We start from the raw sequence: 15,253 nt of genomic DNA, 5'->3' as shown, positions 1-15,253 counted from the left end.
GCAAATCAAGTTGTTGGAGGAGTATCTTGGATGTGGTATAAAGGCAAGATGCTGATTTGTCACAATGTTTGCTGCCCAAGGCTGCCCCTCATTATGTTGCATGATATTGTCCCTAGTTTGAAAGCAGGCCACCCTATTGTTAACACAATAGGGCTCCTGCATTAGGCCTATATCAAAGTTTTTAAGTTCATAGCAGAGCTGCGAATTGGCAGCAATCATTCTCCTTAAGTTTACCTGCACGAATTTTACTTTTGAGATCCGGTAACTAGCATCACAAGGACTATCACAGTCCATAGTCTGTCTTGAAGATTGCTTGCGTTTCTGAGAGCCTGCAGAGATCGCTCGTTCCAGATTACTCTGTACAGTGCGTAGTTGAGAGTTTCTATGGCAAAATCCGTATCTCTGTTAGACGCCATAGTCTATTCTGGCAAGGAGCTGTGTTCTTGATCGAATAAAGGCAGGACAGACTTTATCGAGCGCATTATGGTCTATTTTCTTCTTATTCTCTCTAATGCAGTTCATGCATTTTGGAGTTTCTGTTTTCCTGTTGCAATCTTTGAAGGCATGATTGCCTCCACACTGACTGCATGTACGTTCTTCTGCATCGCAATTCTTGGCGAAATGCCCAAATCTAAGGCATTTGAAACATTGATTCGATGGAAGAAAGTCTACGACACTACACCTAGTCCACTGCAAGTTCACCTTCTCCTCTTTTAGGAGGAAACACCTGAGGTCCGGTGAGACCTCTGCAACCCAAGAAACGAGAGTGGTACTATGCTGTCCAATTGGGAAACGCACCCTAATTTTCTCCAGAAATGTTTCTTTGGAATATAACACGGCAACCCGGTTGTTCTGCTCATAAATGGCATCTAAGAGCTGGTCCCTCTCAATAGATTTAGGTACCGAGATAATCTTGATCAGTGGGCGTCTCTTTTTCTGAATAACTGAACGTAAACCGGAAACCTCAAAAACAGCATTACATAAAATTCCCACATCTGCTCTACATCCCAAATCAACAGCAATCCCGCCTTTTTGAATACGGCGTATTCTCTGAACACTTATTTTTAAGCTATGCGGATTGATTCCAGAAGTTAGGACCTTTCTGGTAAGCTCAGAGTCGTTAGACTCGGGGTTACTGTACACCAGTACAGTGTGACAAGATTTGGAAGGCACCGAAACTGAATCTAAGGGTAGAGCAGGAAGCTTAACAGCGTCACTATAAAGCCCGGGTGCACTGGATACCACCGGCCCTGAAGCCGGCACAACCTGCTGCACTCCACGAACGGTCTCCAGCACTTCAGAGATAACTGCGTCCGTTCTCTCTGCATGTGCAGCAAATGCATCAGTGAGACCACCAACCGCCGACTCCGACGCTGGAACAATCCGCTGCAATCCACAAACGGCCTCTAAGACCTCAGAAAAAACCGCCCCAGTCCTCTCAGCATGTGCAGCAAACGCACCATCGAGATCACCCTTGGTGATAAGCGAATCCAACCGAGTGTCAATGGAATCAAGAACAGAACAAGTTGACACTGTGGAACTCGCTAGATCAATTAATCGCTGAAACTGAACAGTTATAAACCGCGAATGGGCTCCTGAGCCCAACTTCCTATTTTTATTTCTAGCAAGATAACCCTTAAGCTCATCGAGGAGCTTGAGCGCCTCGTCAAGAAATTTCGATGAGCTGCCCGTCGCCATCAAACACTCACAAAAGTACTAAGCAACGCAAGCTACCCTGATTCCGATCCGAACTGTAGTCTTGCGACGAAAACACGACAACACAAATGAAAACTTAACTAATAAATTACAAAATGAACCCTTAAGTGCAAAACTAGCTTAACATAACTATATAAATAAAAGAAAAAAAAAGAAAGAAAGAAAAATCGGACAAAAGATAAATACGGCAATGCGAATAAAAACGTTAGAAAATCGTTAAGATTTAAAGCGGACCGTTAGAAAGAACGTTAAACGGCTCTAACGATCGTTTTAGATTTGAAAATTTCCCATAAAAGCTTATATAAAAATCTAAAAATCGCCGTAATTCGATATATAATTAATCTATCCTAATCCAACCTTAGGGGATACTAAAGGAAGCATAGCCGAGAAAAACCCCCCGGTGCCACCTCCCAAAAAAAAATCCTTCCCACAACTTAGAAACAATCGAAAACCAAGGACTTAGAAATTAATCTACTCCCCCTAATTAAGATATTGAAACAAAAAGTATATTGAACGAACTGGGTTGACGTACTGGACGCGATGGTAGTCCACAAGTCCGTGGTAATCCAAAATAATCTGGCAGAACTAACGGTTAAAACGAGAGTTTGCACAGACACAACCTTACTTCCTGGAAGCCATCTTTTAGATCAGAGCAATCTAACTGCCGGACTGTCGCCAAATTTGGGAGAGTGACTAAGGATGACACGGAAAAGAGATTCCGCGAAGAAAAAAAGTAGTACCTAAATTCGCCGGTAGAGGAGGATTTGGCGCTGTTGTAGCGAAAAAGCTACCAGCACTTCACTGAAGAAAGGGTCATCAGTCGCTTTTTTCCACTTGCATGGCCGCCTTGCTCCCCGGATCTAACCCCATGTTACTTTTTCCTGTGGGGTTACTTAAAGTCCAAGTCTATCTTGGTAGTGTCCCAAACTTGATGACCTTGAAGGACAACATTTCTCGAACTGTGATGAACATTCCTGTGGACATGTTACGTTCGGCCATAGAGAACACGGTGTTCGGGATGCAATGAGTTGTCCAGCAGGACGGTGATCACATCGAAGAAGGGAGAAGGTTATTTGCTGATTAATTAAACTTTCGTTATTACACTGAAACCTCTGTCTGATTATTCATTCATGTGTTTGTTAATTGCAGCTGGATTTTATGCAGATTCTTAGCTGTTTTTCTACAACAGTGCCAAATCCACCCCTACCGGCAAATTTGGGTACTACTTTTTTCTTTGCGGAATTTCTTTCTCATGTCGTCCTTAGTCACTCTCCCAAATTTGGCGACAGTCTGGCTGTTAGATTGCTCTACAGATGTCTCTGAGTACCATCAGTTTAAAAAAAAAAAAAAACACCCTGTATATAAGATCCAACGAAACCAGCATTGTCTGTTAATAACATTAACTAATGTAAAAGGATCTCCACATGGTAGACAATGAGTCCGCATCTCTATGGTTTATACAACGAGTTGTCATGTGTGCTTTGCAGATTTTCAGCCTCTCAAGATGTTTGACCGTTTGCCTATTCGTCATCGTTTTTATAATTGCCGCTTGATCCCATGGACGTTAACATCCTTCTGTGTTGCGTATGATGCCAGCACTGTGTTGTCAAGATTCTTACTGATTGTATATTTGTGCTCTTGAGCCTTTGTTTTAAACTGCACATCGTTGCACCCACATAAACAAGCTTGGAATTGAAACGTTGGTTGTGTAAAGGCACAGAATATATACCCATTGTTGAATTCCGATCCTCTTTCTTTTTATCGTTTCTTAAAAGTTTGAAACAGTGGGATTACGTCTGTATACAATACGAAAATTATCAGACCTGGCAGTACATCTATGTATCTTGTTTAAAAAAAATGGGATGTAATTAAGCACTATTCTTTTTATATTTATTCCAAACACATTTTATGTTCTATAGTTAATGTTGTATTTTTTTGTAACTGAGGAAGATCGTTAAAAATGATTGAATATGTTATTATTTTATTAAATTTTGCTGGATTGATTAAGGTATAGTTTATTTATAAGTAATTTAATTATTAATGTTAGTAAAGTAGTGAGTAAGTAATTAGTAGCAGTCTAGTAGTTAGCAAAGCGACAACGTAGACTTTTGCGCAATTATTTAGAAAGTTAATTGAGTATTTCCGGATCCAGCAGGCTGAAGAATGCACTGGATCCAGTTGGATTGCTGGATGAGGGATCCAGCAATTGCAGTCCCTAGTTGCGTCATGACTCGCACACGTCTAACAACTAACTGGCTCCCTCGGAACCAGCTCATGCTTGGAGCAGTTTTCTCGGAACTATGAACAGTCTAAGGCTCTAGTTTAGTAGTGTTACAGAGTATAATATGTATATTTTAATATATTTTTTAAAAAAAACAAAACCACTGAGAAATGTTACGTATGTTTAACAAGGTTCGGAAAATTTTGAAAATTTTAACAACGGGTTTGGCCGAACCTGTGTTAAAATTATGCTATCAATTATGAATTAACCATGCTACTGGCAGTGGTCATATTCAGCGAGCGAACCCGCTGAATATGACCACTGCCAGTAGCATGGTGATAAGTCTCTGTTATCTCCACTATAGTATTTGAGATATTTCAACAATTTTCAAGACAAAAAGCTCTTTTATAATGTTTAAAATGTTATATTGCTAAATATTATGAATGAAAGTTTTGTACATAATGTTCTTGTATAATATGTCTGTTTAATAAATAGGTAATGGTAAAATAAGTAAATAAATTTGCATTTTATTGTTTTGTTTTATTATATATGTATGACAATATAATTAGGAAAACCATAGCTTATCCTCTGATACATTTAAATAGCCATAGAAATTTAATCCAGATAAAGACAAATTATTTTTAAAATAATTTATTAACTTTAATACTACATAAAGTGTGATATACAATTTAACTTGATTTAGTATAGTGAGAAATAGGATTTGGGATGAAATAGTTTTGTATTTTTGACATGAAATTACATTTCTTATGACACTCACATTGGCTCTACATAGTTTGGTAATTTATATAATATTCTGCACTATCAAAAGTAGAATATGAATGAAGATTTATTGATGACCTACTACACCTGTCCTTAACCAACAATTAATAAAAAATTAGTGTCACAAATGATGTCTGACAAATGCTATACAAATTTTGAATAAAAAATAGTTACATGAATCTAAAAGCACATATAATCTATATACAGTAGAGCATCAATTATTCGACTCAATTGGGGACTGAGGTTGGTCGGATAACTGAAAAAACAGATAACCGAAAAGTATGAAAAAATACATTATTAGTATAGTGTGTTAGTATATTAGTATATCCCATGTAATAAGCATATTAGTATATCGCTATTAACCTACTTCGCGTTGAATTTTCATCGATGTTAAGCCTAACAAATTTTATTTTAAATAATAATCATCGTTAAATTATTTCTTTATTTTGCACAAAATAAATACAGAAATAAATAAAAAATAGAAAATTAAGCCTGGTTTAAATACTGGCCTCCCTTTCAAGGTCTAGCCAGTGTTTCCAGCTAAAACACGCAAAAATTTAACAAAAATAATATTAAAGTAGCCAGGACATAGCCAAATATTGTAACGCCACATCACTAGCGGACATTTGAATTTGCCGACTAGAACGCGGTCGGTTAACCGATGTGACGGTCGATCGGGGGTCGGATAATTGATGCTCTACTGTAATGACATTTACAAAGAAATAATGTTCAAAACTGGATTAAAATAGTATTTATAAGCAGTCCTTTAAAAAAGACAAAAGAAATATCTGAGTTAAAAACGAGAAAATTTCATATATTAAAAGAATTTTGAATGTTTACGGCTGACTTTCCCAATGCTCTGACTCTGGTTCTACTGTTCAATTTCAATTTTTCGCTTGATTTCATCTGTAACCTGAGATAGTTCATTAAAAATTGCTGAAAATGTTATTGATTAAAAAGTTGTTTGTGATACTTATAAAGGTTGTATGTTAAATTTATTACCTTACATGGCAATATTTAATTGATTAAAAAATTTTGAATTTATTTGAAAAGTTTCATATTCATAATAAAAGTTTAAAAAAATAAATATTAAAATTTTTTATAAAATTAATTAATTTTTTTAAAAATTGAAAGTTAAATTCTTAAGAATAATAAAAGATTTATTTATTTTTATAGTATCTACAGTTTCGTCAAATAATCAAGATTTAATGAAATCTGACAAAAATCAGGATGTAAATAAAAATAGCTACATTCATACGATTAAACATCAGTCGTCTAATCGTAAAATAGATATTCCTCACGTTGGAATGAGCAGTGCGGAACTTCAAGAATCGATACACAAACACTCCGAAGAGTCCAATAGTGCCATGTTGGCATTGACCGTCGGGCTGTGCGTCACGGCCCTGCTGCTCGTTCTCGTGGGATGTCGCATGCGCTCTATTCGCAGACGACTTGCGAGAAGGAAGCGGTCGGCCCTCGTTCACGATGCCGACTATCTCGTCAACGGTATGTATCTGTAGAACAAAATGTGGTGAAAATTTTACATGCAGGGCAAACAAATATAATTGAAAAAACATCTAGTCACAGTTTTATTTTGTTGTTAAAATGTATTACTTGTACTTTACAAAGATATATTATTGTTATTTTTTATTTGTTAGAAATCATTTAAGCATTTTAATGTTTTTTTTTATAATTTTTTAAATTTTTATGCAGTGACTACACACAGGAATGTAGGGATATAATTTTTATCTATATCCAATACGTTACTAGAATCAAAATTTTACAATCTTTTCAGAAATCATTCTCTTCATTCTCTCATCATCATAAATTCTGTGGAATCATATTTCATGTTTAGAATATATTCTATTATATGCCATTATATTTTGTAGTGAAGAATGTTTTATAATATAATTTTCCAGAGTAAGTATAGCTATAACTTTTACTATTTTCAAAATCGTTAGGATAGTAAATATAATTATATAATCTAATTTTATTTTCTCAAATTAAAAGTTTAAGAAAATAAAATTACCAGATAGATTATATGATAAGGATTCTTCCAATATGACGAATGTGGTTAGAATGAGATTTGGATTGGATTTGAACTTAGTTAAAAGATGGTAATTCATTTTGCAAAGAATTGGCATGCATTGTATGGTCATCTTCAGTTTAGTATGTCTTGGATAGAACTGAAGATCCAGTAGAGATGAGAGAAAGAGATCAAAACACCAATAAAACTACTCAGATTCAAGAAATATATAAATTCTTTAGTTTTATCACTATCGTTTTAAAAAAAATCTATAACAACTTATCCAAACTTTGTAACTTTGGATTAAAGAGAATGGTCATAATGGCCAAGTTCATTCCATAAAGTAATATTCAACATAACCATGCAATAATCAATTTTTCTATAGAATGAAAAAAACAATTTTGTAACTCTTTTTTTTTTTTTTTTTTTGAATTTTTGTGTGACTAATTTAAGTTGCAATTTTGCTCATTATCCACATCTGTCCACTATTGTGGGTAGACCCCACTGTAATTTACAAACAGAGCAATCATATAATTTAAAATGCATTGGGTTCTCACAAGAATAATTCAAATATATTGCATATTAGTATTTTGTACATAAAAAGTCAATTTTTCAGTTGTAATATATAGTAATACAATGAAATGAACCACAACAAAAGTAATTATGTTTATAATAAAAAAAAAAAATCAAAAGTATAGAAAGTCTTACTACGAATTTTACTTTATTATTGCATTCAGAAATTTTTAATAATTTAAACTAAGGAAAAATGTTTGATCTTTTTATACTGATAAAAATAAAATGTGATGTTACGAATTAAAAATAATCTAGTCATATCATGTCTACTGATTATCACAACCGTAACATTTAATTCTCTTTGATAAAACATTGCATAAAATATATTGCCGAATCTTAATATCACTTTTCAATAACTTTTATTAGCCACGAAAACAATAAAACTTAAATTAAAAGGAAACAAAACTCTGGATTTTAGGTAATTGTTAAATTGACAAATATAGTTATTTCGAGGCATTGTTCGAATAATAATAATATTTCGACGTTCGTAAAATCTTAATGCTTTTTTCCGCGCATCGAGCAGCTCGAGAGCTTTTACAAATAAAATTTAAAAATTACCTCTGGGATATTGGATAGAGATAAAAATTATTCTGTACATGATGATCACTTACTGTATAAATCTAAGCTTAATTTTAAGTATTATATATTGTTAAGAAATACATTTTTGTCAGAATATGAGGAGATATATAATTGTTAAGATGTTTCAAGAGTTATGTTTTATCCTTTTCATTTTTGTGCAGAAAAGTATGATAGCTAAATTTATACTTTGTAGCATATTTGTTAAGCTATTTTTAATGGTGTTGAGTTACTATTTTTTTCAAATAGTGAAAAATTAAAACAATACATTGCCTCTTTTTTTATGTATCACTCAGCTTTGTACATAATTTGTGTGTGCATAAATTAGTATAATAATGAAAATAGTGCAATGTTTTATACTCTCAACCAGATTCAAAAATTACTTTTATATGTATAGAATGTTGCCAATATTACTGTTTGCATTTATTATATTATTTTGCAGCAGAATCTAGTCATTTTTTATAGCATATATATTTTTTCTTTGTTTTTGTAGTACCGATTTGTGGTGTGAAATAATATTTTTGTATATAAATATATTGCATCAGGAAGCTAAAATTAGATGCATTTACATATGAATTTAAAATATCCAAAAAAAAAACTGAAGTTAAGATATGTAAATTATGTATATTCGTTGACAAATAATTTTAGGCGCATTAATCTAGTCCCCATAGTTTCAATATTCTTTATCTGTAACATTCCTGCCACAAAATTTTTTGTCTAACTTGCAGCGTGTACGGTTTTTCCGGTATTTTATATAAAGAGAACACCCTAAAATAGTGCAATGCAGTTAAAAAGTTCTACACAGGTGCAATTTTTTATTATATAATGTAAATAAACAGAATTATTAATCCAACAAAAAGAAACAATGACTAGGAAAAGAACAACTAGTCATTTGGGATTTATCCAGCCGAACATTAGATAATTATTTTTCTGTCTCTAATTAATTGTTATTTGTTAAAATTACTATAATTTTTAGCCTGTAGGGCAAGTTAAATTTGATTTATTTAAAATTTTTAAGTATAAAAAGTTGTATATTATAAAAATATATCAATACTGTATGTATACATATATAATATTTGCATAGTTAAAGTAGAGCACGTGTCTGTTTATTTTGTCGGGATCGTCAATGTCATAGATGCGTAAGATTTATTGTGAATTAAAATTTTGTTATTGTTTTGAATTATATAGTATACACTCTTAAAAAATATATTAAAACTGTAAATCCTGGTTTGCAAAGAACAATAAAAGTTCGATTCATTAAAGTATAAGAAAGAGTTCAGTGATATTGATTTTGTTAGAAAATATATGCATTGCAGCATTCGGCGATATCTCTGCCAGTGGCTAGATCTATTACAGTATACTTCTATTTACATAAGCTATATTTTCAGTAAATTAAAAACAGAAGGAATTAAATGGAGTCTGGAAGAATGCTCATAGAAGTTCAAAAACAAGGTCGCCAATTGAATTGGAGTTAAATAAGCGATAGCGAGGTTGCGGCCGACGTTTTCAACGCGAAAACGTGTACGTCGGACGTTCAGCGTCGCCTTCCTGTAAATCTAGAAGTTTGGAATGTCGAGTATCATTCTACTGACTTCCAAACGCCATTGTCAAACTTCTAGGCTTACAGACTGAACGTCCGACGTACACGTTTTCGCGTTGAAAACGTCGGCCGCAACCTCTCTAATTACTTAATGAAGGAGAACTTTGAGGAGTAGAGTCGAAAGCTCGACGTAAAACAAACAACAAAACACGGTAATTTATTTAAAAATATTTTGCCGGGTTTTAATTAAACTATAGTATTTTCCAAAATAAACAAATGTGCTGGATTTTAATCTGTATCACTACGCAACGAAATTTCGAAAAAACTGAAAATTCGAGCAGTCCGTGTAAATTTATATGACGTGTCGCGTTTTTTTTTTTTTTTTGTGTGTGTGTGTTTTTATAATCTCTGATTTCTTGCAAAAATATAGGAAATTTCAAGTAGATTATAACAGTTTGAGAGGAACAGGAAGTAAGACCGATAATTTTCATCTATACTAAGATAAAATTTAAATAATGAAGGCTTAGAAAAAAAAATAGATTTAAATTTGAGCCTTAATGTTTTTTAAAGTTAAAATTGTATGCGGCGCCATCTGTTTTGAGAATTTATTTTAAAATAATTCTTATATTAATGATTCTATAAAGGCAAAAGGCTTAATTCTGAGAGGACAGAGTTTTTTAAAGTTGTGAATATCAATAATGAGCAAAATTTTTATTAAATCTGGTTCCCCTCGAGATACGACGCACGACCTTCTTTATCTCTTCACTCCCTCGACCTTTTACTACCAAAATTTAATAACATCCATGTTCCATACTTAGAAATAATCCTGCCGATTTCGAACTTTTTGGTTCATCCAATCCTAAGATATAATGGAAAACAGACGATGATACACACCATTACACGAACAGAATTTTGTATGATTTTTTAATATATTTTTGGGCTTGTGGAGTGTTAAAACGTCAAAAAGTGCAAAAAAACGCAGACCGAAGGATCAAAATTTGACCAATCACCATATTTTCTCTATTTATATTCTATAACAGCCAGGAAAGTAAAATCCTCTAACTAGTCGACATTTGGGAATCCAGATGTTCCATTCTCTTTTACAGACGTGAATTTCTCAATTTAGTCGATTTATTAAATAGTCAAACCTCGGTTTTCGAACATAATTCGTTCCTAAAAGTTGTTCTAAAACCGAAACAAATTTTCCCAAAGAAACAATATAAAATGGATTAATTCGTTCCCGACTTCCAAAATCAGTACATAATTGGCGTTCGGCATTATATTTAACAAATGAGAAATATTATATTTAATAATAAATGTTTGTTATTTTATTTAATTTGACTTACGCGCCTTTAAAGACGAATTCTTGGATGCCATCAATATTACGCGAAAGTAATTAACGCTGTTTTTAATAATTTGATTTAAATTCGACCGTGGCGCGAACCGAAAAACGGAAATGGTATGTTTTCCGCATGCGCATCCGAATTTCATTTAAATAGCAACGTCGTCGACGATTAGTGTGGTGACGCCAGGAGATCTAGGCGCCACTAACTTCCGAATCGGTAGTCCCGTCGTCGATCGATGGGGCCGTCGGCTTTCTTTAACGTAGGAAGTGTAGTGTCGAGTAGCTTGTTCGGTAACCGGTGCAATTGAGTTCAAAATTCTTTTGGTGAACCGATTTGTTCGAAAAGTGAGGCGTTCGAAACCCGAAGTTTGACAACACTATCGTCATTGCTATGTCTGCTACTTGCCATACCGATATTCAAAAACATGAGAATAATATATTTAATATATTGTTCTCATTACAGTTAACACATTTCTGTCAGAATATGTTTGAGGGACGACAGTACATACTGAGATGCATGCAGTAGCCTAACCAGGGAGGACTCGATCCCTTGCCTTTGTAAATAAATTAAGTAAAAATTCAAAAATAAATGGGTGTGACAAACTTATATACACCTGTTTACGCACCCACAGCGCTATTGGTTACATCGATAATGGTATAGGAGTAAATGCTAAAATCAATATGGCGTTCCGATGTCAAATATAATTAATTTTTCAAAAATCGAGTTTACAAACTTTATTTATATACTCTATAAAATTCTATTTATTTGTTACCTTTTCTTGTCTCGAAAACCAACCCAAATTCATTCGATATCGAAGAAAACTGTTTCGATTGGTGATAGCAGCCATTATAACTTGTTCACTATCCTTCGTGTTTGATAGGAAAATGTCAGAAATTCGTTCTCTTCTGAACATTTCCATATGTCAGAAGAGTCTTGCGTTCGAAAAGAAATTATATTCCATCAAATTTTCATACCGAAACTTCTTATTTATCATCGATCATTCCATTATCAAGATGGCTTCCCGATTATCGAAGCAGACGACGAATGCTAAAGACCCGCATGTTTCGTTAGGTTTAAATTCTTTAATATGATTGGTCGTTGTGTTAGCTACATTTTCTTTAATGATAAATAATGTAATACTTTGGGTGCATATACTTTTGGAATCAAACTGATCCGAGATCACTTCGATCGTTCAAATCGTGTATACAAAGGAACTACTGCGATCCGATCAATCTCTGTTTGCGTATACAAACGCCATCTAGGATCAACTGGATCGCGATCAAACTAATCCGAGCGGAGGGTAAGATCGTTTGGATCGGATAAAATAGATTAAAGATGGCGGCTTCCGTGGCTGAAGTTAAGCTTACAGTAAAAAACGAAGAAACACGTTTAATTGTTGACAAGGAAACTTATTTAAAGCTTATAAATGGCAAGTAAAAACATCATTATTGAAATATCCGATAAACTGGGATGAAAAAATAAGTATTTAGAGACAGTTTTGCGAAGTGGTACCTCAAGAATGTATGGCGTGCACTTTCATCTTTTCTGCAAGTTTTATTTTTTAATTTTGTGAAATTTTTATTTAAATTTTATTTTGTGAAAAACAATTTTATTCACAGAGTAATACGATTTAAAAATTCGTATGAATGAGCACAAACAATTTCGTCAAATAAACGATAATTCGTAACAGCGTATGTCGTTTAGTACTAACTACAGTTTTAATATCGAGAGATAAAATGGATTATTTTAATTTAATTAATTGATCCTTGTTAGTTAACATGTACATACAGAGTTTCAAAGATATTATACGTATAATATTTTTAGAACTCAGTATATGTTAACTAACAAGCAGAGACTATTATTAACTAACAAATGTTTGCCGCCATTTTCGATCCTACTTGTATACTTTCCGCCATGACAGAAGCTATCTATATCACGTGACACGGGCTGATCCGATTTTACAGATCGATCCATACAAAACGAAAAGTATATGCAGCCTTTGTTAGAGAATCTTTTGTTTAAAATATATTTATGAATCGAAAAACAATATATGCGTCTCTATGTATTCAAAAAAATTTCATTTTTGGCGAAATTATTTTAGACTCGGATACATTACATTAAAAATATTTAACGTATCTTTATTTTCTTGCCAGTGAAATATATTCCACCACATTGAATGATTACTACTTAATATAATCGATTTTAATAACAGTGCAGCTTCCATTTGGAGTGTTCGCTCTAAACATTCTAATATAATAGAAACCGGCATTGAAGTCGGTCTAATTTCTAAGCGCTTTTAACCTACTTTGTATCGTCCTCAAAATCTTGCAACTCGAGTTTCATTCGCTTCTAATTAACAAAAATAGAAGGCCGAAATTTTCTGGTTATAAGTTCAATGACAATACAGTTTAATGATGTTTTAGAGGGTGACCCCACCCCAAAACTATAATCATAGCCAAATTAAATCACAGCATGGGTGTATGGTTTTATATACGCTTTCTGCCCTGTGGGTGCTAAGAGGGCCTCTTTTAGCTAGCCCATTATGGGTTCGGCCAGGCCCTCAAAGGGGCAGCCGAGTGATGTGGGACGGAGGCCGACACATCTGGTCGGATCACCACCCGAAAAATTCCTGGGGATTTTTTCCCGTCCGGATTCAACTCCGGGACCCCCAGAGCGGTAGGTTACCACCTTGACCGCTCGCTCGTCCTCGGGCTTCAACTGGAAAACGACGGAAATATCCAGCCGTACCAACAAAGATCTAATTTAAGATAGAAAATTCTCAAGGCCTTTATTGGTCTTATCAATACAGACAAGACCAATCCTGTTCCAACTTATTCACGAGTAGTGGGCTTCTTAATTTTAAGTCACAGGATGGTTGTATTGTAACACACTAACAGAATAAGCACAACAGTATCTGTTTATGTGGTATCTCGTAGCGGCACTATCGTGTTGCTAGCCATACTCAGTCTCTCTGTGACTGGTTCCATTACAGCCAAGTAAACTCACTGTAGGGCCTAGTTATACATAATGCACTCCCGAACTTCGATTATATAGATATTTGTTCGCGCGCATAATCACTAATATTCGCTTCTCAGCATATCAGCACTTGTATCAATTTAATTCTGAAAACTATTTTGTATTACTGTTTGTGATACTGGGTATGTACTGTACATTAGTACCTGTCTGAATAAAAATAAATAAAAATGTCTAATGGTGGGCTCTTTCAAAAGTTCCCGGGGATTTTTCGACCCGGGATCGAATCCGAACCGGTCGAAAATTTCCGGGAACTTTTCGGGGGTGGTTCGTCCGGATATGTCGGGCCCCGTCCCTCACCACCCGGCCGTCTCATTGCGGACCCGACCGAACCCATAATGGGCTTGCTAAAAGAGGCCCTTAGTGCCCACGGGGCGGAAGGAGTTTAAAAAAAACCTAATCTCAAACACATGATCAATATATATTTTTAAATACAGTATATTAAAAATTATTAGGATATTATGTAGAAAGCAGGCATATTAATCTGCGAATTTATCGGATACAATTGACCTGTAAAATAAATATTTAAGTTTAATTTACACAAAATCCAATCTGCAAATTTTAATTAAAAAACACGGATTTATTTACAATTTAAAGGATTTACAATATTCAAATTGTTTATTACTTTTTACTTTTCCAATTGCCGAAATGTTGGCTAAAATCCCAAATAATTACCATCTGATGAAGCATTAATCGTTGTTTGGTTGATTTAATTTTACTTTTAAATTATTAAGAGTAACTTAATATATTTAAAGCAGACTTCTAAGTTGTAAATGATAACACTGATAATTTAACACAGACCAACCTAGTAGTTTAAATTCAATCTTCCGGTTTTTAACAAATTTTGAAACAGGACGGGATGATTTTCGATTTGATTAAATTTATACTATTTCAAAATTTGAGATTGAAAAATCATTCTGTCGTCTGTCGTAACTATAAAGTAATTACAGTTTACATTAGTATGGTTATATGGTAGCCAACAATGTATTAATGTTTAAAAAGTAACTTTTTAATTCAAACTAGTTATTGAGGGTATAGTGTTTAGTAGTTTAGTTTGCATGCAACAAATCATTCAGTTGTTATAAAAAAATTAGAGAGGAAAGAAATTTTACCAGTTATATTTGTGTAATAATTAAAATGTGATAAATTTTGAGCTGCTGTTTTCTAGTTGTGTACGATATTATTAAAAAGTTAGGTGGATACTTCGTAATTCATTTCAATAGCATTTTTTTTCTCTTCGCGTCTCCATGTATACTTTCACTAACAAATTACAAAACATTAAATTATAGGTGAAAATAAAATATTGCCCCGGTGCAATCCGAAGGATTTTGTAATTAAAAACATACTTGTTTTTAATAAACGGGTTCGCCATAGATTTTCTGGCACTGCTTAATCTGGACAGAATTAAAAGGGCAAATAAAACTCCCATAGCTGCCAAACAT

General features: G+C 33.7%; 1 protein-coding gene across 2 annotated transcripts in view; it reads left to right on the top strand.

The window, feature by feature from the left end:
- LOC136988059 (low-density lipoprotein receptor-related protein 11) overlaps positions 1-6,518 on the top strand; it is a 38,320-nt gene extending 31,802 nt beyond the window's left edge. For both annotated transcript variants that reach the window (XM_067285858.1, XM_067285855.1), the window contains one exon: positions 5,894-6,518. In XM_067285858.1, the coding sequence (XP_067141959.1) occupies positions 5,894-6,237 (344 nt within the window). In that variant the 3' untranslated portion in view covers positions 6,238-6,518. The remainder of the gene's footprint in view (positions 1-5,893) is intronic.
- Positions 6,519-15,253: the final 8,735 nt, after the last annotated feature.

Source organism: Centruroides vittatus, unplaced genomic scaffold (assembly GCF_030686945.1).
Source record: "Centruroides vittatus isolate TY-2023 unplaced genomic scaffold, ASM3068694v2 scaffold_3046, whole genome shotgun sequence".
NCBI classification, from domain to species: Eukaryota; Metazoa; Arthropoda; class Arachnida; order Scorpiones; family Buthidae; genus Centruroides; species Centruroides vittatus.
This window is presented reverse-complemented; position numbering and strand designations above follow the sequence as displayed.